Raw genomic sequence first — 22,911 nt, forward strand, 5'->3', positions numbered from 1 at the left:
AAATCAATGAGGACTGAGGTGTAAGATGAATCACAGCGATCTTCCCTCCGGCCTCTCTGCCTGTGAATGGGATGTCTAAGATACTATATGTGCCTGTCACTGAGCGCTAGGACTGCCAAGCATAATCTGGTTTCTTCTTGAGAGGTCTCTGCACTCAGCTCTCCACTCCACATAATGTCGGAAAGCAGTTATCGACTTCCACTTGAATTTGACTCTACAGGCGTTTGACGTAGTGTTAAGCTTTTGTGCCAGGTGACTCGGAGAGTGAAGGACTTCTAAGGAACTGTGTGAGCTTGTAGAGCTGAAGGAAGGATCCTCAATGGTGTCGCCACCGTGTTCCACAGTAACAGTTTATAGCTCTGAACAATTCACCACAACTATTTTTTTTCTGTAACAGCTGCGATTACTTACACATTGGACAGCCACTGAAATAATTTATTCAATCATGTATAATACAAGAAAATGGACACACATCAGTTGAGTTTTACCCCTTTTACATCACACCTGCTTCCAGCAAAGTACCAGCAATACTACTACTGAATTGAGTGTGACTCAGGTCTTAAATCCATGTAATCTTCCAGAAATGTACCTGCATTCATCCTGGTAACAAGAGAAGCACTATTGTTCTCAATGTGTGGCTTACAAGTGTACACTTAATATACAGGAAAAAAGACAACAGTTTGAAACTTTTTTTTTTTATTAATATCACTTTAAACTTATAAAGGTAAGTATGTCCATATTTCTTATTTTCTCGCCTAATTGAACATACGGGAAATTGCACATTTTTCTGTCTAAAAATAATGGTCAGAGATTCTGTCTCATCACTCAATGACATGTTGACGTGTTACAGCCTTGGAATGGCATCAGTATTTCTGAAAATCTCTTCAGTTTACAATCACTGTTTAATGGAATCACCACTAAAATTATACAGTGGCATTAAGATACATCACTGCCAGACTACACCATGAAGATGGTGTCATGTGATATTTGTGACTCCAAACAAAGTTCCACAGCTTTTAGAGGTCAACAAAGCTTATTAAATATTAAATGCTTTTTAAAATATTTCAAAAAGCAAGACTTAAAATCAACACCAAAAAAGGAAAGGAAATTTCTCCTAAATTCTTGTTTCCAAGTTGTCAAACCAAAAATCCAAATGTATTTCAGTTAAATTTAGATTTCATTTACAGAAGCATGCAAAACAACAAAAAACTGACCTCTACTGATGTTCTAGGCACAGCTCAAAACAGGTGTGAACTTTGGAAGCTAGTTTACAGTACATATGTAGTGAAAAGGCTCTACTTTGGAGCAGAGATCAGATATTGGCCAAGGGAGACCCAAGTTTGGACGGACTCAAAACACTATCTCCACTTATAAAATTACAAGAGGACATCACAACAAGAGGTTTTTCCTTGTTTCATAAAAATGCAGAAGTACCATTTTCCTTCCTTTGGTGCCCCATATATTTAACAAATTGCTGTACTTTCATAAGGAAACTAAGATCTTCAGAAGGGAGTTATGTACTGTTTCAACAATTCTTTGTCCAGCCACATGAAATCCATCAGATCGTAATAGTGGGGCTGAATGTGTTCTCAACACTCTTTCTTTTGTCATACCTCTACTCAAAGGAAACCTGCTAAAATTAAGATATGAAATTTTGAAATAAATAGTGAAATAATGCAAAGCTATTCCATTCTTGGTGAATTCCATGTCATAACTTATTTCATTTTAGAATGATTTATTTCAGAATTTATTCTTGTCCAGAATAAAATTAAAATGAACAATCACAAGACAATCTGTCAATGAAACCAGCAAGGGTGAGCTTGAGCATAGCGTTGGCTAATCACTGTTTGGGATTGGTGCTTATGTGTATTTTATTAACAACAGTTGCTGGAATACCTGGGGAACACACTGTAGTCAAGAATATAATAAATTGGAGATTTGCTCAGTGTCAGTTTGATTTTCACCAAAGTTGTTAATGAGAAATAATGTGAAATGTGAAATAAAAAGAGCACTGACCTCAGGCAGTAAGTAGCTAATGCCAGGCTTCATACCACCCATCCTGGTTTTATCAACCATCTGCCTCATCTCCGTGCAATTAAACATATCATTGCGATATGTCAGTGAAGTGTGTGAAATGTGAAGTGTGTTTGTTGAATGAAAGGATCAAAATTTAGAAAGCCACTGAAGGATGTATCATTATTTATATATTTAATTTGAATATTTCAGTTATTTATTTCAATATTCCACAATGTGTCATAATTTGTTGATTTAATTTTGGCAGGTTTAGATGTGTAAATATACTATACAAATACTGGAATAAGCTGGGCGTTCTTCCTAGTCACCCTCCTCTTCACTGTCTGAGCAGCACTGATGTGGTCCCTGCTGCGGTAGTCTGTGCAAGTCAGAAGGATCCATTGAGGTCATTTTCCCATCAGGCCCCAGTTTCATTGGCTGGATCACATGGTCTCTGCAAACGAAGACAATATGATATAATTTTACTTGAAGTGGGCCTTGTTGTACATAGCCATCATAATGCGCCTATCTTTAAACAATGACTACAATCCATATGGGCATACATAAACATTGATGATCTATTTATAACTACAGATGTAAGGTTTTTCACCAAAAATACTGGTTCTGGACCATCGATTGATACAGTAAACCTTTTAAACATACCCATCTGTTATAACTCTCTTGGCTGGCCTTCCTGCATGCACCATTAGGCCCCTGCAGTTGATAAAAAATGTGGCCAGCCGAAGAGGGCCCACGTTACATCTCTCTTTGTTTTTGCTCCATTGGCTCCAAGTAGCTGCCCGCATCAGGTACAAGGCTTTGTTGCTTGCATTCAGAACAACCAACAAAGCTGCACCTACCTACCTGAATGCTATACTACAAGCGCATGTTCCCTCCTGACCACTACAGTCTACTACTCAACGGCGTCTAGTTGTCCTGTCACATTGCGGCACAAAATCACTATCCAGATCTTTCTCTGCCTTTGTCCCCCAATGGTGGATAACCTTTCACACATCATCTACCAGCTAACCTGTACCTTGTCTGGCAAACTATTGAAACTTGGTCATGCAGCACTTCTAATATTGTTGACTCCCTGTATGGCTTTAGCTTGTGTTGTACTCTGCCTCACTTGTAGATCACTTTGGATAAAAGTATCTGCCAAATGAAAAAATGTAAATGTAAATGTATAATGTTATAATAGTTACCTATGCTCATGACATGTTTTAGATGCATTATGTATTGAAATGTCATGAGTGCAACATAAGACCCACATGAAGTGGGTGGAACAGCGAAATCACCTGCAGAATGTGTCAGGGTGACGCACGTCTATTTCTGACCTGAACATTTCTGTTACTCAATATAAAACCACAGAGATGCAGGTATGCAATCAGTTCTAAATCATATGAGACAGAGGAGCCTTTTGGGGTGCAGGTGTAGGTACGCTGGTCCTGGAGTGGTGAAGGTGTTTCTGATTTATGTCCCATCACGACTCTTAATCACATGTCACCACTCTGCTTAATTAATGCAGGCGACCACGTTCTCCAGGGAGTCAGCATTTTACCACTCAGAATGCATCACTTATGTTAAATTAGCCCAATAGTTGATTCAGTTATGAAATTAAGAGATGAGATGGGACAGAAACGAGCACTGCAGGGCCAGGTTTGTCTGCCCGGGGGCTGCAGTGCAGGGAGTGGAGAGGCCTGGGCGTGGGCGGCGGAGGCTGTCAGAACCAGCCCCTCTGTCTGACTCCTTCCTGGGCTGCTTTAATGATGTGTCAGCCCGGAGCAGCAGGGGAGGACAGCTCCCCACCGGCAGCCTCCGGTGCCTTCATAGCACGACTCCGCGGGTGTCTGTCAGCATGCTGTCACTCGCTCAGACACCGCGGCCACACATCCGCCACCCCCGCCCCTCCCCCTACCCTCACGCCCCAAGATGCTTCAGGTGGAAATCTTCCCCAAATCGCCGCTCACCGCCCCCGCTTGCCCAACCTTCGCTGGTGCGGTCCGGCATAGAGGTGTCAGCGCTCTCAGACATCTCTCACTTTCCTCCCACACATCCTCTCCATTGCTGCACTTTCTCTGTTATTCCAAGCTTATCACTGAAGCTTGTGTGTTAGTCTGGAGCCTAGAGGTGCTGTCCCTTGCCAGTGTCCTGTGAATTAACCAGTACTTTCATAAAACAACACTGACAGGAAGCCTGATAGCTTGCTATGGAGTTTATCAGCAGCTAGATAGAATGAGTAAATATTAATAGTAAATATTAATGCAGTTTCCACCACATTCTTACCTGACAGCTGAAAGCTTTTCTGCAAATTGGTGCTGATTGCGTTTACCTGTGCAGCACCTTTTTAAGGGGAGGTGACCTCCAGAAAGATCTCCAGCTAACCTCCATTCAGTGTTTGTTTGTTTCCTTTCTGTAGTTGCCCTCTGTTGTCTTTCTGTAGATGGTATGCTGGTGGGCAGCATCCTTTTCTTGGCTTGTTGTTTTAGTTTGTTATGTGGTATCTTTTGTTGAGGTGGGAAAGACCCTGGGTCCGACACCCTATTGTAGGGTGGCCCAGACTCTACTATTTTCTTGCTTGTTTAATTTGCCATCCTGCTTGTGTTTAACCAGTGCTGCATAACTGTGTTTGATAAAACATTTTCTGGTGCCTTTTCTCTCTCACCATTTGGCTGCATTTAAAGACATAACATTTTCTCTCTCAAAAGTTATGTCTTTAAATGCAGCCAAATGGTGCCTGATTCAATGATGACAGATAAGATGAACGAAAAACATTATGCTGAAATAGCTGCAGACTTAAAATTCATTAAAATGAAATTGGCTATGGGTACCAGAGTATGCAAAAAATGCTTTTTAGAAATGCAGTTTTCTAAATGTAAAAAACAGCTGATGAGTGCTTAATATGACAAATGTGTGGGTGTCTCTAACATTATGCCAAGTAATTTCTATGGCCACCCAGGAGAAACCTTTAAATTGAAGTGGTTCCGTAACCTGGACCATCTTTTTCTGACAGTAATAACACACTGACACTGACACAAGAGCTGTGTAAGAAAAAAAGACGTGCTGCTGTTGCGTGGTTAGTCAGCTGTGAAACCGGGGTACACGAATCAGACAATCAGCTTTGTGGCTCCGTTTGTGGATCGGGCGATCTGTCTTGCAAACAGATGGTAAAATGCTGTCTCACCTGGAGAGCTTGTCGAACATTTTGACCAGCTTCATGGCCTCGTATTCCTTCTGTTCCTCTGTCATTCCTTCCATGGGGTTTGGCTGCTCGTCCTCCACGCGCCCCGTCACCGGGTTAATGCTGACGAAGGGAAATTTATATTATTACGAATTTATAATATCAGAGAGAGAATATGCAACCAACAGTTTCCCTGTGTACCTCCTAATACCAAAGCAGCAACCTCTACTACTCTACGACTGCCTGTTGAGCAGCATGCCTTCAAAGTATCACAATGCTCTCAAACCTTTTAAAGGGTTCCAACTCAAATATGATTTAATTTCAATGATGTTTTAAGGATAAACATTGGATTTGCATGAATTAGTATTTGTTCTTATTGCTACGCAAAATTTTTGAAATTGGATTCATGTCAAGATGGAGGGTAGGCAGAACTTATAGTAAATCACATTAAGCAAATTGGCAAGAAGACAGTTCTTTATAGATTTAAGTCAGAAAGATGGACACATTTTTCAAGCTATAAAAAAGTCAGGATAATTTTTCAAATTCAGGCATCTTTCCAGGACTTTTCCAGGTATTTTCAAGGATTTTCAGGGACAGTGGTGAGTGACCCCTCTTTCTTGAATGCGTTTTCCAATGTGATAACATTGCCACAAAGTAACACCAACATTCTGTTTAGTTTACACATAAGCTGTCCTGCCACTTACTGCGGCTTGGCCTCCCGGTACTCCTCTGTGTCACTGTCCTCATCCTCGGAGTAGTGGCCCGGGGCCCCGCCCCCCCGCATCAGCCCCCGCGCGGCCAGCAGGCCCGCGGCGTTGCCGTAACCCGTGTACTTGATGAAGCGGGACACTGTGGTGTGGAAGGGGTGGAGGGGTGGAGGGCAGAGGAATTACACCAATGCAGCAGGAGTTAGAGCCATATTAGGGGCACGACTACATGGTACTGTGGGGCTGCAAGAGTGTGATGTCACAATTAGGGGATCTCACCCACCGCTCTCCTTGCAGAGCACGAAGAGGAACTCGGCAGCGCAGTGCTTGACGTCGGTGTCGATGTGGGTCATCAGGCGCACCAGCTTGTTCCGCAGGGCGTTCCCCACCTCCGGCCGGTTCTTCACGTCACGCAGCGGTGGCAGAACCTGCACGGGATTGTGCGTGCACACAAACGGGAGCACAGTCAGATACCTTCAATAGCGGTGGATTAACAAGCGGGTGGAGTGAGAATGGACAGAGTAGTGGGGTTATAGTAGGGTCTCACTTTCATCCTCAGGAACTTCCTGGTCTCTCTGTGGATGCGAGCGCTCTCTGTCAGAAGGTTCAGGGAGGGTAAAAGGGTTTCTTTCAGCTTATTTCCCTGGAGGTGAAGAGAGGAATATGCCATCATTTATAAAATCCTATCAGTCCTTTGCAAATATTTGGAAAAATGATCAAAATGATACTGATTTCAGAGAGTCTTGTATATGAATATAGAATATGAAGAGAAAAGGAGAGAGAGAGGTACAAAAGACCGTAGTAATTGTCTGTGCCAGATGGTGGAAACACCTTATGAATGTTCCTTGACAGTTCTCTCTACAGGAAGCTGGCAGGGGGTTTAAAACACGCACAGCTGCACCTAAGAGTTCATTCACGTCTCTGCGTGCAACACCGGCTCACCCTGTCCAGCCTCTTCTCCATGAACTCCAGCAGCATGTTGACGGCGTCCATGTTCACGCCCATGTACTCGATGGAGCCCTGCTGGACCTTGGGAACGAGCAGCACATCCAGGCACAGCAGCGGCAGGTTCCCCAGCAGGTTCACCGTGTGACTGCAGGGTGCACACACACACACACACACACACACACACACACACACACACACACACACCACAAGCCTCTGAGTCCTCACATAAAGTACAGAGAAACCAAGAAATCTGCATATAGGCATACTGCATATGGCATTCTCACTACATTTCCACTATGCTCATTGACCACCTTCAAACAAAGGACACCGGGTTAAAGAAAACTTTCCGTCTATGTTCCGTCAATGCTCAACGATATTGTCTGGAACATTCCAAAAACTGGCAGCAGAGATACTGTTTTTTAGAACAGTAAAATATTTGACTGCTGAAAACATGCTGTCACACTTTATTTGAGAGCTGACCTTTAGAATGATCATTGTGCTGACAGCCATTACACAGTACCTCTGAAGGCTGTATATACGCATGTAAAGCCTGGGTCAAATCATTCTATGACCTCCCTGAGAGACACCCGCCTCGCCCAGAGGGAAAGAGCGTAAGAGTAGGCTATTAGAGGCCTCATTAAAGAGCACAGTTTCACGCCACTTCCATGACAGGACTAAGACATCAGTCCTAAAAATTACCCAGGGATTATTCATTTATATTCTGGTCTAAATAGAAGAAACATAAATAATGGTACATTCAGGTCAGGTCAGAGGAAGGAATTCACCATCTGAAAGGAACAGGAAAATTTGTGGGACTGTGACAGAACATTATTATGCTATTTCAACAGCTCACATTCAGTAGATTAAGGCACCAGTAAGCTCTGATATCAGGCATAACTGAGAGCTATAGGAAGTCAATTGAATTGGAACAGATGAAATAATGAATTAACTTGCTTGATCCTGACAGCAATGTGCACTAAATTCTCAGTATACAGTAAACAGTTGAAGAAGCAAGAAACAAAAACAGAACATCGAGTTAAAAATATTTAAAAATATCAAGGAGTCAGTAGCACAGAGCCATCAAACCAACTTTTATGAACAGATGAAAAACACTGAGTTGTTGGCACAGGCTGCAGTGCCCTTCAGTTGATACCGGCCATCCAGAGTGCCAAACCCAGATTTTCTCTGCACTTCTCTTTTACACCAATGTATTTCACTTTCGTCATTTCTTCCAGAAACCCTTTTCTAAGCCAAGAGAACAAAATGTGACAAATCCCCACGGACGAACAATTTTCTCTGCTCCACTTTTCATTCAAAATGGAATGTTGAAAAACAGTTACGAGAGGGAGGGGGGGTGTGGGCCTTAAAAACTAGGTCTGCACTTTAAAACGCTCCATTTTAAGCCTCCCTTAAATGCGCAAGGTTAAGCCAGCGGAACGGAGAGTGGGCCGACTGTTTGTTTGATGGCTGTTTTGCAGGTGTGCTGTGAATCCGCGTGAGGCATTACAGCGGCGGCAGTGTGCTCCTCTATGCTCTCTCAGCGTGAGTCTCTCTGCGCTCTCTGGCGAATCTCTGAGCTCTCTTTATTGCGTGTCTCCCACATTCTCTCATCTGTCTGTGTGTCTGCGCTCTCTCACCTGCGTGCAGCCGCTAGGGTCCTTCTTGGAGAGGAGGGTGAAAAGAGCATCAATAAGGGCCAGGATGAGTAGATTGTATAGGGGCTCGTGCAGGTGATGTGTGATTCGTGGAGGAGTTACTGAGAGACATGCCCAGGCTCACTCCTGGGCAAAGGGGTGAACTGGACACAGAGCTAACCCTTCACCTCTCACAGCTTCAGTACAGCTCTCCTCAGGATGTGCCCCTGGGGTGGATGAACTGTAACCACAATTCTGTAAGCACTTCTGTGGTTGAAAACACGGGGGTGATGTCTTTGAGGTGTGTAGAGAATACTATTAGCACCAGTCGCTGACAACAATTTGTGGTCATGCAGATCATTTACTTATGCCTAAAAACGGTGTGTTGGATCTACTGAAAAAATTGTGCCATTGCTCTGCCTTGATTATAAGATCATCTCACAATGCTTGGCAAACGTCACCTGGCTCAACATTGTAGCATAAGCTGATTGTCCTCCAGCCGCCAAATAACCTTATTAGGGATGGTCAGAGATAACTGGTGTACTTTTTTCCGGTCTAGGAAGCACTGCAGCAGTACTGTAGTAGCCATTATGGGAAGGTGAGCAAGGTCTGATTGACACTGATAGCAGGGGGAAGGCTTTTTGACTCCAGACAGTGACAAAGACTTTTGTACCAGCAAAACTTGAGCTGGGAGGACACTACACGTGCACTATTGCGGAGGTTGGCCATCCTGAGTATGACAGACACTTGTTCTTATACAGACATAGATCTGACCTCTACAATGTCCTATTATGAGTCTGTCTTTAAAGGCTTGGCAGCTGATGCTGGCACCTCACAGAGACACTTCCACTCAAGGCCCACGGATTAAAGAGGAACCCCTGCTATACAACCCTCTGGTGCAGGCCGGATCTTTGTTCTCTGCCAGTTTATAGGCTTGTCTCGTTAGAGCTGGGTGCACAAAGCTAGCTTGCCCCTCTCAGAATAGATGGATTTCAGCTGCTCCTCTGGGCGAGATGACAGGCATATCGTCACTCTGCTTACTGCCAAACGTGGCGCATGAAATACCAACTGGTTTGCTGGCTTCTTCCAGAAGGGCCACTGAGGTGACAGCATCACAGGGCCAAGATGAGAAGGCTGATGTGGTTTTTCCAACCCTTAACATTCCTGCAGCTGGAGGTCAGTGATGGAAGGACGATATGATGCTGCTCTCCTTTAAGACCCCTGAGCTGTGGTCCTATTGGGAAGCCAATAGGCAGTGTGATGATTTCACATGTGGCCTGTCTAATGTTACTAAAGGCGTCTATATGGGCTGAGTTGTTTGGACCAGGCTCCTCTTTTGAGGAGGGTTCTGCATGGAGCCATTGTTACAAACAGACACGTGACACACCTAGATCCAACAGTGGGGAGGGAGTGTCATTTCCGTGGCCAGGCAGGGTCAGTAGAACATCTTTTTTTTCCACTGCAGAGGATTATGGAGCTTGTTTACTTCATGGGCTGGGCCATGATTTCACTGTTCATTTTGGGACCCAAATATGTACGCTCAAAGAGAAGGATAGTTTGTTTGGAGAACTGTTTGTCTGGTCAGGTCACGCTGGCAATTTTGAAGACCAGAAAGAACACGCTTCTAGGTTGCCCACAGGCTCCTGCATACGATGCTGGGTTTGGTCGCTGCTTAAGTGAAAACTGAGTTTGCCTACTATGAGCTTACTGACCATGTGGCTGATTTTATCCGTGGTTTAGGGAATGTGTGCAAAGGGAAATGAACCCTCAGTGAACTGTTATTGAATTTTTAACCTTCTCTCACTGCCAGCTAACATTCCACCCTAACATTCTAACACTGTGACAATTAATTGTAATTTCCTGTTGTGTCCCTTGGATGAGACTCACTCTTGATGGTTGGTTTTAAAAAAGTACGACTTCTGTTTCTCTTTACTTGTTTCAATAAAGCCCAGTCAAAATTCAAATTCTCTCAACTGCATGTCTCTCTGGTTTCACGCTGGCGTGAGTCTCTGTACTCTCTCACCTTCGTTTATCCTTGGGGCTACCTCATCCTTGTCTCTGTGTTCTCTGACCTGTGTGTATCTATGCTGTCTCAGCTATGTTTCTATGCTTGCTTACCTGGGTTTGTCTTTGTGGTCTCTCTCACCTGTGTGCATCTCTATTCTCTCTCACCCGTGTGTATCTCCGCACCCACTCACCTGTGTGTATCTCCGCGCTCACTCACCTGTGTGTGTCTCTGCACTCTCACCTGTATGTGCATCTGCACTCTCTCGGTTGTGTGTGTCTCTGTGCTCACTCACCTGTGGAGCTCCTCCGTGCGCTCCTCTCCGTCAGCCACACACATCAGACTCTGCCTCAGGATGGCGGCCAGGTGTCTGTATGTAGCTGCCTCCTCCTGAGGGGTGCCAGTAAAACGGAGCCAAAACATAGGTGAAACTGACTTTCAATTTCAATTGCATAATTTGTAATGCAGTTGCATTGCAGTTAGGACTTGCATGCTGCAGCCTTTATTTGTCATTTATTGGGAGTAAGTTTTTGAGTACTTACTGTTGCGCTGATTCCTAACTTTGATTTTTAAAAAATATAAAATATTGTCTCCTTTCATCAGTATTTAAAATAAATCAAGGATGTGAACACTCATGCACATTGTTCTAATCAATATATATGATATTTTTCATCTTTTATTTCACATAATAATGGGCAATTTTCTCTTTGTGCTACTCATTGCTACCGTTCTAGTCTTTCTCAAAATCACAAACTCCGTGTCCAAATGTAGGCTATGTACATCAGTATAGTATGCATTTGTTTCCAGGATGATTACAGTGGACTACAGTGAAATAAGACATTTTAAAATGAAATTTTTGAAAATGTAATTTTTTCTTTTCTACCTGTTACTCTAAAAACCACAAGTTGATGGTGAAATTGAGACATCAGCAGTGTTTTTTTTTTAATTATCAAACAGACAACTGTAAGTCTTGATTATAATAAACAGACTGTGGCCTGCCTCACCTCATCCACCTTGCGGCGGTTGGTGTCGTAGGTGATGTTGAAGAGGATCTTGAGGATCTCCATGGCGCGCTCCGTCTCCTCCCGCCCCAGCGGGGGCACCTCCGCCCCCTCCTCGGCGTCAGCCCGGGCCACCTCGAAGGTGTCCAGCCATCGGAGCCCCAGCGTGGCCTCCAGGGCGTTGGCAAGCAGGCTGACGCCCCGCAGCTCCTGGGCGAGCTGGGTGCGCACGTCCACGCGCAGCGCGGTGAAGAGGAAGGCGAGGCGCAGGTCGAAGAAGCGCACCTCGTGGCTCCACTGCCGCTCGTGGCACTGCTTGATCCGCTCGGCCAGGCCCGCCATCAGCCGCAGCTCTGCCCCCAGCTCCTGCGCCGCCTCGCTGTTGAACACGATGTTGCACAGGCACTTGAGCGCCTCCACGATCACGTCCAGGTCGGGGATCTCGGGCGTGGGGCCCTCTCCATGGGCGATGCCGGCGTGCCGGCTCAGCGTCTGGATGGCGTCGCGCGTGGCGAAGGGCGCCAGGCTGCCCTTGTCCCGGGACAGGATGCGGATGGTCTCCAGGCAGGCCAGCTGGCAGGACGGCTGCAGGTCCCGCTCCAGGAAGCTCAGCACCAGCTCGCCGAGCCGCTGCGGGGGTCAAGGAAGCGCTGTAAGCACCCTCCTCGCCAACACCCCCACCTGGGCGGGGCTACAAGGGGAGGGCAAGGCGTGGGAGGGACTTCTTATTTGCATGAGGCTGAATGTCACTGAGCGATACTGAATTTAATTTTTGATGTTGTCCCACCAGCACAGCATTGGGTTTACTGTTTTTATGACTCTTCAGTGGCTCTGCAACTGAAGCTAGTAATTCACAAGCTGCACTAAATCAGACATGGATATGTTATTGCAGGCAACATATAAGCCTGGGTCAGAATCTTTCACACCTTTAGGAAACAACATAATTATTTAATCTGAGTGTTCCACCAATAGTCTCACAGGTCTATGAGACACATGCATGCCTGTTGGCTGAACTCATTGCTTGTTGATTTACTGAGAGAAAGTGTCCTTCAACTAGACTCCACCAACACACCAAAGCCACAAGAGGCTTTCATCCGAACTAACTGCCTCCTCCCTAATCCACAAATCAGTTTAACCTTAACCTTCCAGTATCACTTACTGGAAGATAAAGTCTTTATTTTCTGACTTTGATCGCAGTCACAAAAAAACTGAATTCAAATAAACCATTAAAAATAGCAAAATTCACAAATCTATCATACTCCCTGGCCACTTCCAAGGACACTGTGGTGAGCGATTAAGATGTGCACTGGTGTCTATTTCAGTCTCTTGCTCAGGATTTACTAAGGACCTTCCTGGGCTATAATTTAATACTTTATGTTTAAGAGGATTCCACTTGAGTAAAAGGCTTACCGGAGAGTAATTATCAGTGCTTTAGTCAGAGTGTGGACAGTTCCTGCATGACACCGAACATCACTTTAAACTGTGAACAAGTTTCAGGGCTGTAGCACATTTGTCACAGACTTAGGAGGAAAGGCAGCTTTTATGGGATCTGCAGACTAAATATGAACTGGATACAATGTATTAATCAGTTATTCCCTTAGCTCTGGTGTCTTTGCTCAGCTCTGCTGACACGTAACCTACATTTTTAATCGAATGTGGTTATTTTGCACATTTCCAGCTACGATTGTGTCTATCATTCCATCCACTGGGAATTATGATACAATGTGTCAGACCTATCTAATTGTCATGATTGGTTTTATCTTCATCTTTTGTCACGCCTGTAGGCACCATCGTACTTGTAGTATCTCTAAAGAATCTGAGCTCACCTTTAAGTTTGACCTAAAAGTTTTCAGTCCGTGCTTGCACACGACTTATCTATATTGTAACACATGCAGTGCTAACTTGCTTGAATGTTTTGATAGGTTTGATGTGGCAATGACACATAGAGGCACAAACCACATAAAAAACTGACTGACAAACCATCACTGATATTTGATAGCACCACTTCTCCACTTTCTACAGCCACTGTAGCCTAGAAATGTAACGTAATCGACTGTATAAATTTTGTGTCTTCAATTGTTACAGGGCATGATGTTTTACTGCAGTGAACATCTGGGAAAAGGCAGATAAAACAGCCCCTCCTGTAAATTACAATGGCCGCTTTATTTCTCTCCCAGCCCATTACAAGCCGGGCCTGTGTCGATAATTAATCTTATTGATGTGCAGCAAAAATCATACCCTGGTGTAATGCTCAAGCAACCAATACATGCAGCAACAGATGCCTTCTTGGCAAGTCATTAACAGCAATGGTCCCGTGAGCCCTGGAGAGGAAGCCCCAAAAGACATGCGTGTCAATGAGATGGCCAAGTAAGAGTTACTTGCCAGGTTGTCAACCTAAATAAGCTCAACACACACAGCCCCCGCTAAGCTGATTTACCGAACGTCTTAGGGTCGGGATGCTGGCGTCACGTAGTCCTTGTTTTCAGTCACCCTGCAGTAATGCTTCCTCTTCCTTGTTAGATAACGCATGTTTTTCCACCAATGGAAACTGAAAAGAACCTCACACCAAACGTGTGTCTACTTGACCCCATGGTGACAAATGATGTCAGGCTTCTCCTGGTCCTGCGCCAGGTGGAAAGCTATATTACACAATCGGTAAAAGCGGCAGGGAAAGCTGACGTCACTTAAGAATGTCTGCATTGCAGTCAATACAATATGAATGTCCCAATGCTGGCAGGGGCCAAAGCCATCTATTCATTCAGTAAGACTGAGCACAGGCTGGTCGAATTGAAAAACACAGTGACAATGACATCATGCAAATTGTCTTAAAACCAGACAGACTAATCAGTCTACCTTGGAGGATTATGCAATGCAACGCAAACCCAAAGCTTATTTCGTAATAATGTTCAACAACTCCCAGTTCATGTTATCTAGAATGTAAGAATGTGACTCATGAAAAATTTCAGATTGTTTTTGTTTGACAGTCATAGTTTTGACATTGACTAATATATAAATATAAAAGTTTTCATTGCTGTTTGTAAATTGAATTTATTATTCAGAAATACACCTTGGGTTAAATTGTCCTACTGAACTACAATTGATATATTTTGTCTGCACTTATACCTCTTGCAAATTTCCATCCTAATACATGGTCATGCAAGAAAAAGATAAAAGAATAAGTTAGTGCATAACAGAAACAGCAGATTCAATGACACTACAAAGCTACCATCTAAAACATACATTTGTCGGTGCTGGTTGTGATTAATATTAATGAGACATGGTACCCTGCATTTCTCTTTGGCAACATCCTCTGTTCATGTAGTTAAGAGGGTGATTAGTTTGAGCTTGCTGAAAGTCAGCACTTGTTTCTATAGTAACCAGCAGAAGGCCACACAGCAATGTGAAAAAGCCAAGAGTTCAGTTATCAGCAAGGATATATGCAGAAAAATATGTAAATGTACATCTTCAGATATCAATAATGTTGCTATGAACAACGCCATACCTCTCTCTCTTCTTGTTCCTTTGTGTTAAATGTGAAACACTGGCTTTTCTACAACAAACAGAAAAAGACAAAAAAAGATGTCAGTATATACCAGATTTTGAGATATTACATAATTCATAAAACACTGAAAAATTATTTCTTTTTCTCATTAATGCCTAATAGCCTTCACATCCTTTTATGCCTTGAATGAAAGTGTTCTGAACACAAAGTGGCATTTGTGTCAGACATCCTGGTGACATCATTCCATGCAAACTTCAAACTAGGTGTGGCCGTCTGACAGAGTAGGAGCCAGAATTTTACGCTCATTTTTGAAGGGTCACTATGAATACACTTTCCAAACTGTGATACGCAATTTTTCATATTGAGAAATGTCAAATGCTCAAATGCTTTTTTTATCCATCCTTGAATTCATTATAAGTGAAATATTTCATTTTCTGCTTCAGTGGGAGGTGACAGAATGGCGATTTTTCCAAGCATCCATCCCAGTTTCATTAGTTTTATGCTCCTGGTGACACGACCAGGTTATCCTGAACACTCCTTGCCCAAGAAAGCCCACCTATTGCTCTTGAGTGGCTCAGTCGATAAAGGCACTCATTGCAAGTGCAGGCTGAGCCCTAGAGTTCAAAACATTACAAGTTTGAGTCTGAGCTGTGTCATTAGCTGACAGTATTCTGGGGTCCATAGCAGCAGAATGTAACGGCTCCATTCCACTGGGGTAGGGTGGTTTATATTGGCCAGGGTCCTCTATTAGCCACACCACTCATTAGTTCACTCTCACAAGTCATCTGATGTGTACTTGTATGAACTGGATGACATCAGTGACAGCTGTGTCTATCCTCCATTCGGCGCTCACATGCGTGCGGTGTGTTGTGGGACTTGTAGTGTAAAAAATAACCACTGGCTGCCTATGAGCATTTACCATGCTTCAGTGGGCCTGGGCAAAGATGTGATGCACAGTTGGCCTCATCAAGGTCAGAGTGAAAAAGAGCAAACACGTAAAAAAGAAAGCCTGTATATTTGTCCACACCGTAATGGCATTTCATGCGTTTTACAGGACCCAGCAATAACGCTTTTAATCAGAGCATTACTCCAATTAATTATTAATGTGTGCATTTTTCCTTCACACAGATGATGCCCTGAGGGAGCCCCATGAAGCCCCAGGGCTACAGGTTGGTCACCCCAGCCCCAAATGAGCAGCCGCTTTGCTTTCGTTTTCCTGATGGAGCCGGGGTTCATCCAGGGATAAAAATATCAGGATAACGTTGATTCTTCATCACTGGAGCCAGGCCACACAGAGCACGCTCCGGCATCGATTAGGGTACTCATCTTAGAGGACCTCTGTGATGAGAGCGCTCTCTTGCCAAGCTACATCAAGAGTGAAACAGATTCACTGGATTTGGCAGGGCCCTGAGAAATATGCTCATGCCGCTTGGTCACCCTAATCCAATTGATATAACACACACAGACACACGTGTGTATGTGCGCACATATGAATACACACACATATTCAAACACAAATGAACAGACATATGGTCCTGGTGCATCACAGTATTAGTTAAAACCCTCTGTAGGTAGAAATTTCAGGCCTTTAAATTCCAAGAAATGCCCCAAATTTTGTCTCTCTCTCCTAAATAATACATTAAATAGACTAAACTAGATTAAATATATAGATTGAGAAATATGACAGATCAGCTCTCTAACTGCATTGGTTCCTGTTCTGTTTAATGTCAGAAATGTTTAATCCCATGTTTGAGTCATGACTTTCACTTACTTTCACTGGAAGGAATAACCTTTTTAACACTACATTAATTCTTAGGAGAGAGCCTTTACTGAGAGTCTGACACATCTTGAGGTGAAAACACAGAGCATTAATCCAATTTAACCCAGGTGATTTAATTTACTCTGAGTATATTAATTACAATGTTCATATCTTACAGGTGTTATTCATTGAAGTCCCATGCTCATTCTTTATTAAAAACTCCACTCACAAAGACACCTAATGCTCTTATACCTCTATAACCCTTAAACAAAAAATCCTCACAGTAACGTTTAACATAAACTAGAACCAGGCTGCACTACATTTTAAAGGCCTATTTATATTGATAAAAAGATTTTAACAACTGTATCAGTATACATGAGGAATGTGGCCAGATATTCAGACATCTTGTTTAGGTAAATAGTATCTTACTTTTAAATGTATTTTAAAAAGTTGAAATTCGTAAACCTAGTGTTTTATTTCATGAGATTTCCTGTTGCTCCTTTTCTCCTGTTAAAGTTGACATGATGTCAAATAATAGGCTACAGTTATAGTCGTGAATGTAATTGCTTAATTGGCCACTTTAAAGATTTTATACATAAGCGATGTTGTTCCTTCATTACCTGTCAGGGCTTGTGTAAAAGTAGTCAATATTTCATACATAGTCTAATAAGACACTAGCCTACTTTCTAGTCACACGTAGACTCGCCCTTTAAAATGTGTCTTAGTGTTGATTTTGCAGTTCACGTTTTAAGTGGATCAGCCTGCTCTAAAAAGTCCGTGACACTGTCATAATCGCATCGATGACACCCTCAAAGGCGTCTAACGCCGGATTAACAGTTGGTTCCAGAATCGCCTCTGCCCTTTTCATATAGTGAGTATGCTCTAGTAAATTATGGAATTGTTCTTCCTCCTACCCCACCTCAAGCCAAAAACCAGCGATCTCTGTTTTTAAGGATCCGTATTAACTCGCAAATGGGCTGTTAATACTAAAGAGTAATCATTTACAAGTAAATATACCATATTTTATTGGAGCGTGAACACTTCAGAGCGGCGTTTATCTTTGCTTTAATAAAATTAAATAAAACATCATTTCCTTCGTTTGATTGCAGTGTTGCAAGTGATTTATTGGGCTCTATAAACGCCCAATAAATCACTTGCAATAAATCGCTTGGTGTTCAAAAACAGAATTACAAGACCACGCATGTAGAGGTAAATACTTTACAGTCAAATACACACGAAAATAAAAGACAGATGCCAAACCGCCGACATTTTAGTAAAAAATAAATTTTCACAAAACAGGTGGATGGGTTTCTCGGCGGTCACTAACACGAAATATCATTATTGTGTACAGATTATTAGTATTATTGAATTGCATTATGTCATTCATGGTTGCATGAAATGTTATCAAGACTATAAGTTACGATGTCCAAAAAAATCCACTGATCATTTGATGTTAATTTCTGATCATGATCTCTCGTGGTATCACAGAACAATACATGTAACTACATTTTGTGATTTGTTTTGACTTCACAGCCACAGTATTATTTTTTTTAAACGCAGCCCACATATCGAAGAGCTGAAAATGCCTCACAATTGCCGGTATGTTTTTGTTTGTTTTGAATCCAACTGGACGTGATGGATAACGAATAATTCATACGATGATGACAATTTACCTCTTTATTGTATGCCTGAAGAGCCATCAACGCAGCATCTTGATCGCCAGTTTCCATATTTTCAATAACGGTATTTAAATCCATCTTCATGGCTATGTCTCCGGTGCACTCCTATCTTCACACGACACAATCACGCACCAGCCCTTCCGATGGCAATATTCCGATGTGACTCACACCGCTCTTTACTCTTTACTTCGGCTCCTCACTCCTAGGTTTTGATCCCTGGAACTAGAAAGCTCTGGGTTGATAAGATTAGCGGAGGATCTCAAGCTCACAGCAGAGGATTCTGGGATATGAAGTTCTAAAATAGACTACGCATCTCATCTTTAAATATTTATTGTGCGTATGTGTACATAAACGAACTTGCCCATTTTCATATTAAATAATAATAAAGATAAAAACAACAACAAAAAAATAGCTTTCCTCTCGATCTGGGTGGTAGTACATAGATTTCAATGGCAGGGTTTGAACAGTTGCTGTCTAAATGAACCCAGCTCAACAATGTAGGTACAGTTAAAGTTAAGCGGCACTTTAATTTGTGTAAATAGTGTAGAGATCAAGACAACAACCACCAGATAGACCATGGAGCAGATAGACTGGAGGCTTTTTGAAATGACAAACCAGTAGTTAAACATTTCCTGGTTTCTGGCTTCTTTGATATATGTCTGCATAAATCATATTTCCAGCTCCTGGGTAACACTGCCTGACTACTTATCAATTGGTAGTAATCTGTAAACCTCTAACTATAGAATTGGTTTTACTGATCTCTGTAATAAAATGTGAATAAAACAACAAACTTTAATCACATACATAACCCAGTGCATATTGTGAATGGTAATTATTTATTATCTACTGCATTCACTTTTTGTTGATATAGCTTGTCAGGTAATTAGCTACAGTCTGTCATAGGTAATTACAGTAACTATCTGGCTTTAGTTTCACTGCCAGGCACGCACAGTACAGTACAGGCATGTCAATCCTTTGACAGTTTGGAAACAATGTAAAAGTATATCTTCATACACTTGCAGTCACTTATCAGGGCATTTTACATGAAGTGCTAATACGTAACCCTTTTTAGCTGTTTAAAACAGGCCGGCTTTACATTCACCGGGAGAAAACAGAATAAACCCAGGAAAACAGAAATTCTCATTACAACAGAGCGTGAATTCCATATTCATTTGGAATAAAGTAGCCTACATTCACATCGTCAGGACGTCACGAGCCCAAGCAGAATCTGTTTAGCAACGGTCACTGTCAGTCCATCCACATGATACAAAACTGAGTGGATGCAGACCTTACTCTAAGCTAATGCCAGTGAAGATGGGCCTTTTTAGGATCAGTGATATACAGATGGAGTGAAGCTTCACAGAACATTATCGCATTCTTTGGATCCAGAAAAATATTACAAAAAGGAAAGCAAAACAGAACAAGATCGTCAGCTGAATATCTGGCCAAAATAAATACAATATCTGCGCCTATCAGAAGGCTCTAAAATGGCATAGACAGGAAATGACCTTTCACCGAATCAGGAAGTAAACAAAGATGGCAGACTGGAATAGAGGTAATTACTGACACGTCAGCTGTGAAATACTTATACATTTTTACTGAATATATGTTTTTCAGGTTCTTTCTCTTATTCTGATATTAAATACTAGACTTCCTACACTCAAAGTTAAGATGCTCGTTAATATCAGCAAAATCTTGCTGTACGTGATGTCTTTAGCTCGACGGAGCTATGTCCAGCAAGCTAACATGAACTACGTTAGATAGCACAACTGAGGAACTTGTACAGACTGTAGTTTGCTAGTATATAAACAGTTTAACCTGTAAGGTAATGCATGTTCTTAACACATTTGACTTCATGTGAGGTTAAAAACAGCCACTACTAATAATTACTGGGTAGCTGTGATACTCGACATTGCCATGGAAAAATATTTTAAATGGTGACTAGTCGTCGGGCTGACTAGCTTGTTGATGTGGCTAGTCTAGCCAGTCGTCTGAGGAGTTCTAAAGTGCTAAAACCGAAAGTATCATTTTGCTGCTGTTATAGGCCATGGCGCGGTTGATGACATGTTGGACGCCGAAAATAAGCTGCTGGCGGATAACCTGGCCACCAAAGTCTCCAGGCTGAAATCAGTATGTATGATAACGTTAAGTATTCTGTCACATAATTAGTACAGTACAGTGCAGTGCATTACAAACATAGCAGACGCACCGCAGTTGATAATACTGCTGGTGTTTTATGTGTGCGTGTGTGACACATAAGTTAACTTTTCTTGCTCTTTTTTCAGCTGGCCTATGACATTGACAAAGAGGCAGAAGAGCAGAATTCGTATCTGGACGGGATGGTAAGATTGACAGAGAAGTGCACTGGCACGTTTACACATCAAAAAAAAATCCACAACACAAATACATATGTCATATGAGGGTAGAACGTTGTTAGAGAATAAATGCTATAGCATTGTGACTGTGCTTTATCTGAGTGTTTAAACGCACTTTACCCCCTTTCCCAAAGGATTCCAACTTTCTGAGCGCTACAGGACTATTGACCGGAAGTGTGAAAAGGTTCTCCACCATGGTGCGCTCTGGCCGGGACAATCGCAAGCTAATGTGCTACGTGTCTGCGGGCCTGGTGATCGGCTTCATCCTGCTCTACTATGCGATCTCCAGAGCCCAGACATAAGGAAAGCACGTCTGAGGAATATAGGTCATGATTTCACTCCTACTTAGACAATGGAGTGGTGAGTTAATTTCTCAGTTGTATGGGAATTGTACTTTCACCACCCCCCACCCCTCCAAAAACAGCATGTTTTCTTGTTTCCACTCTAAGAGAGCATATGATTGATTATCCTCCTTAGGGACAGATTGTTACTGAGCCCAGTGTCTTGAGCAGTCACCTGTGTGTTGTCAAGTAGGTGGAGAAGACTTAAAGAGTCCCACACTGTGACCCCCATTTAATGTGTAGTTCAATTTCCCAAGCTGACAGCAAAAGAATCGGAACATCCTTCCACATTCTGAGTTGTCCCTGTTCCTGTAATTATGTGGTGGAAATGATTCTGATGGGGGCTCCTGAGTGGCGTCGTACCACTGCTAATTAAGGCGCTTCTGAGCCCGGCCTGGCGTGGTCCAGCCTGGCCCACTGTCATGCTCTGGTACTGATCGGGCGCTTACAGGTTGGTCAGCTGACATAAGGCATAAGTGCCTATTCTCCATTTGGTGTCTGCTCTCCTGGTACTCTGTGGGACCTGTCGTGTAAAAATTACCCGCTGGTTGTATTCTAGTATATTGTAGGGTTGCACTTGTGGGGCTTCAGTGCTTGTGGCAGTTCTAACTCATCAGAAAGGTCACAGCTGAGAGACGGGTAGAGTTCAGCATTGCATTTTACACTCCTGAATGATAGATGCAGTAGAGGTCAACCAGTATTGATTTTTCAAAGCTGATAATAATATTTTTGATAGCCGGAAGGGTGATAGACTGATATTATGTGATATTCTTTTTTTTTTTTCATTTTAAACTTAAGTCTTGACATTCCTTTACTTCAAATCCAGGCATTAACCATGCTCATGCAGTGTGCTGTTATAAAGAATTTTCAGACAGCTTCCTGACTGGAACCACAGTGAAACCTACCAAGGGATTATGAAATCTCCTTGTACACCAGATGCTAACACTGGTGATGTAAACATGTTTTAAGTTCCAGACATGGGTGCAGGATAACATTTATAGCATTATATTTTGATATAAATGCATTATGACATTACTTCTGACCATTGTGATTTTTGAAAAACACGTAAAATATACTGTTGCTTTATGAAATGCCAGCATTTTGAAAATATTACTGATTTTTACTTATTTGTTCAAAAAACGTTACTTGCGTACCTTGCATTCCTTGAATTAAATTATTTTTTTGATAGTTTATCTGTAAATTCTATCAATAGTTTTGGAGACCAGTGTACAAAGTGCAACAATATATTATATTGTGCAGACTCAGAACATGACTAGACACTGACCAAACATGAGAGAGATAATGGTAGGAAGAGGTACATCTAGTGGATACACAATTGTTTGCTTGGAGGTAATGGTTAACGTAATCTGATTGTTCACAGGCAAATACACTAATCCCTATATATGGTTAGACTGGACTGATAATGGAGGCAGATCATTAAATTGTTTCTCAATTACATGTTGTCCCTCTTCTTTACCAAGGGCCTTTTTTGGCAACCTACACAGTAACCAACTTTGAAATTCTTTCATAATCCCATAACCAGTTCTACAGCAACAAAGTCTCATTACAAACCCCAGAAGGATCTGGCCATTTCTCTCTGTGTCTGGACTGGACAAGGTGGTTGTGCGTGCTGGGGACTGCAGGCAAACAGGAACATTGTTGAAGGCTTCATGTTCTCTTTCAACTGAAATCTCACCAAATATCCCTTTGAAAATGTGAATGGCATAACTGGTCCAGGAAAGGCACCTAAACATGCTTTGAAGGCT

The 22,911-nt window shown here is 42.5% G+C and overlaps 2 protein-coding genes across 2 annotated transcripts; one reads left to right on the forward strand and one right to left on the reverse strand.

The window, feature by feature from the left end:
* Window positions 1-1,949: 1,949 nt before the first annotated feature.
* On the reverse strand, window positions 1,950-18,637 carry LOC118787918 (synembryn-A-like). Its single transcript, XM_036543685.1, has 10 exons — window positions 18,424-18,637; window positions 14,992-15,039; window positions 11,493-12,119; window positions 10,784-10,878; window positions 6,844-6,994; window positions 6,449-6,544; window positions 6,185-6,329; window positions 5,899-6,043; window positions 5,198-5,317; window positions 1,950-2,467 (listed from the first exon to the last, which is right to left on the reverse strand). Exons 1-10 carry the CDS (start codon window positions 18,511-18,513, stop codon window positions 2,335-2,337), a joined length of 1,650 nt encoding a protein of 549 aa, XP_036399578.1. The 5' UTR covers window positions 18,514-18,637; the 3' UTR covers window positions 1,950-2,334.
* Window positions 18,638-19,928: 1,291 nt separating this feature from the next.
* LOC118788040 (BET1-like protein) lies at window positions 19,929-22,601 on the forward strand. The gene is made up of 4 exons (XM_036543873.1): window positions 19,929-19,984; window positions 20,474-20,559; window positions 20,715-20,771; window positions 20,939-22,601. Exons 1-4 carry the CDS (start codon window positions 19,966-19,968, stop codon window positions 21,104-21,106), a joined length of 330 nt encoding a protein of 109 aa, XP_036399766.1. The 5' UTR covers window positions 19,929-19,965; the 3' UTR covers window positions 21,107-22,601.
* Window positions 22,602-22,911: the final 310 nt, after the last annotated feature.

This window comes from Megalops cyprinoides, chromosome 13, assembly GCF_013368585.1.
Source record: "Megalops cyprinoides isolate fMegCyp1 chromosome 13, fMegCyp1.pri, whole genome shotgun sequence".
NCBI classification, from domain to species: Eukaryota; Metazoa; Chordata; class Actinopteri; order Elopiformes; family Megalopidae; genus Megalops; species Megalops cyprinoides.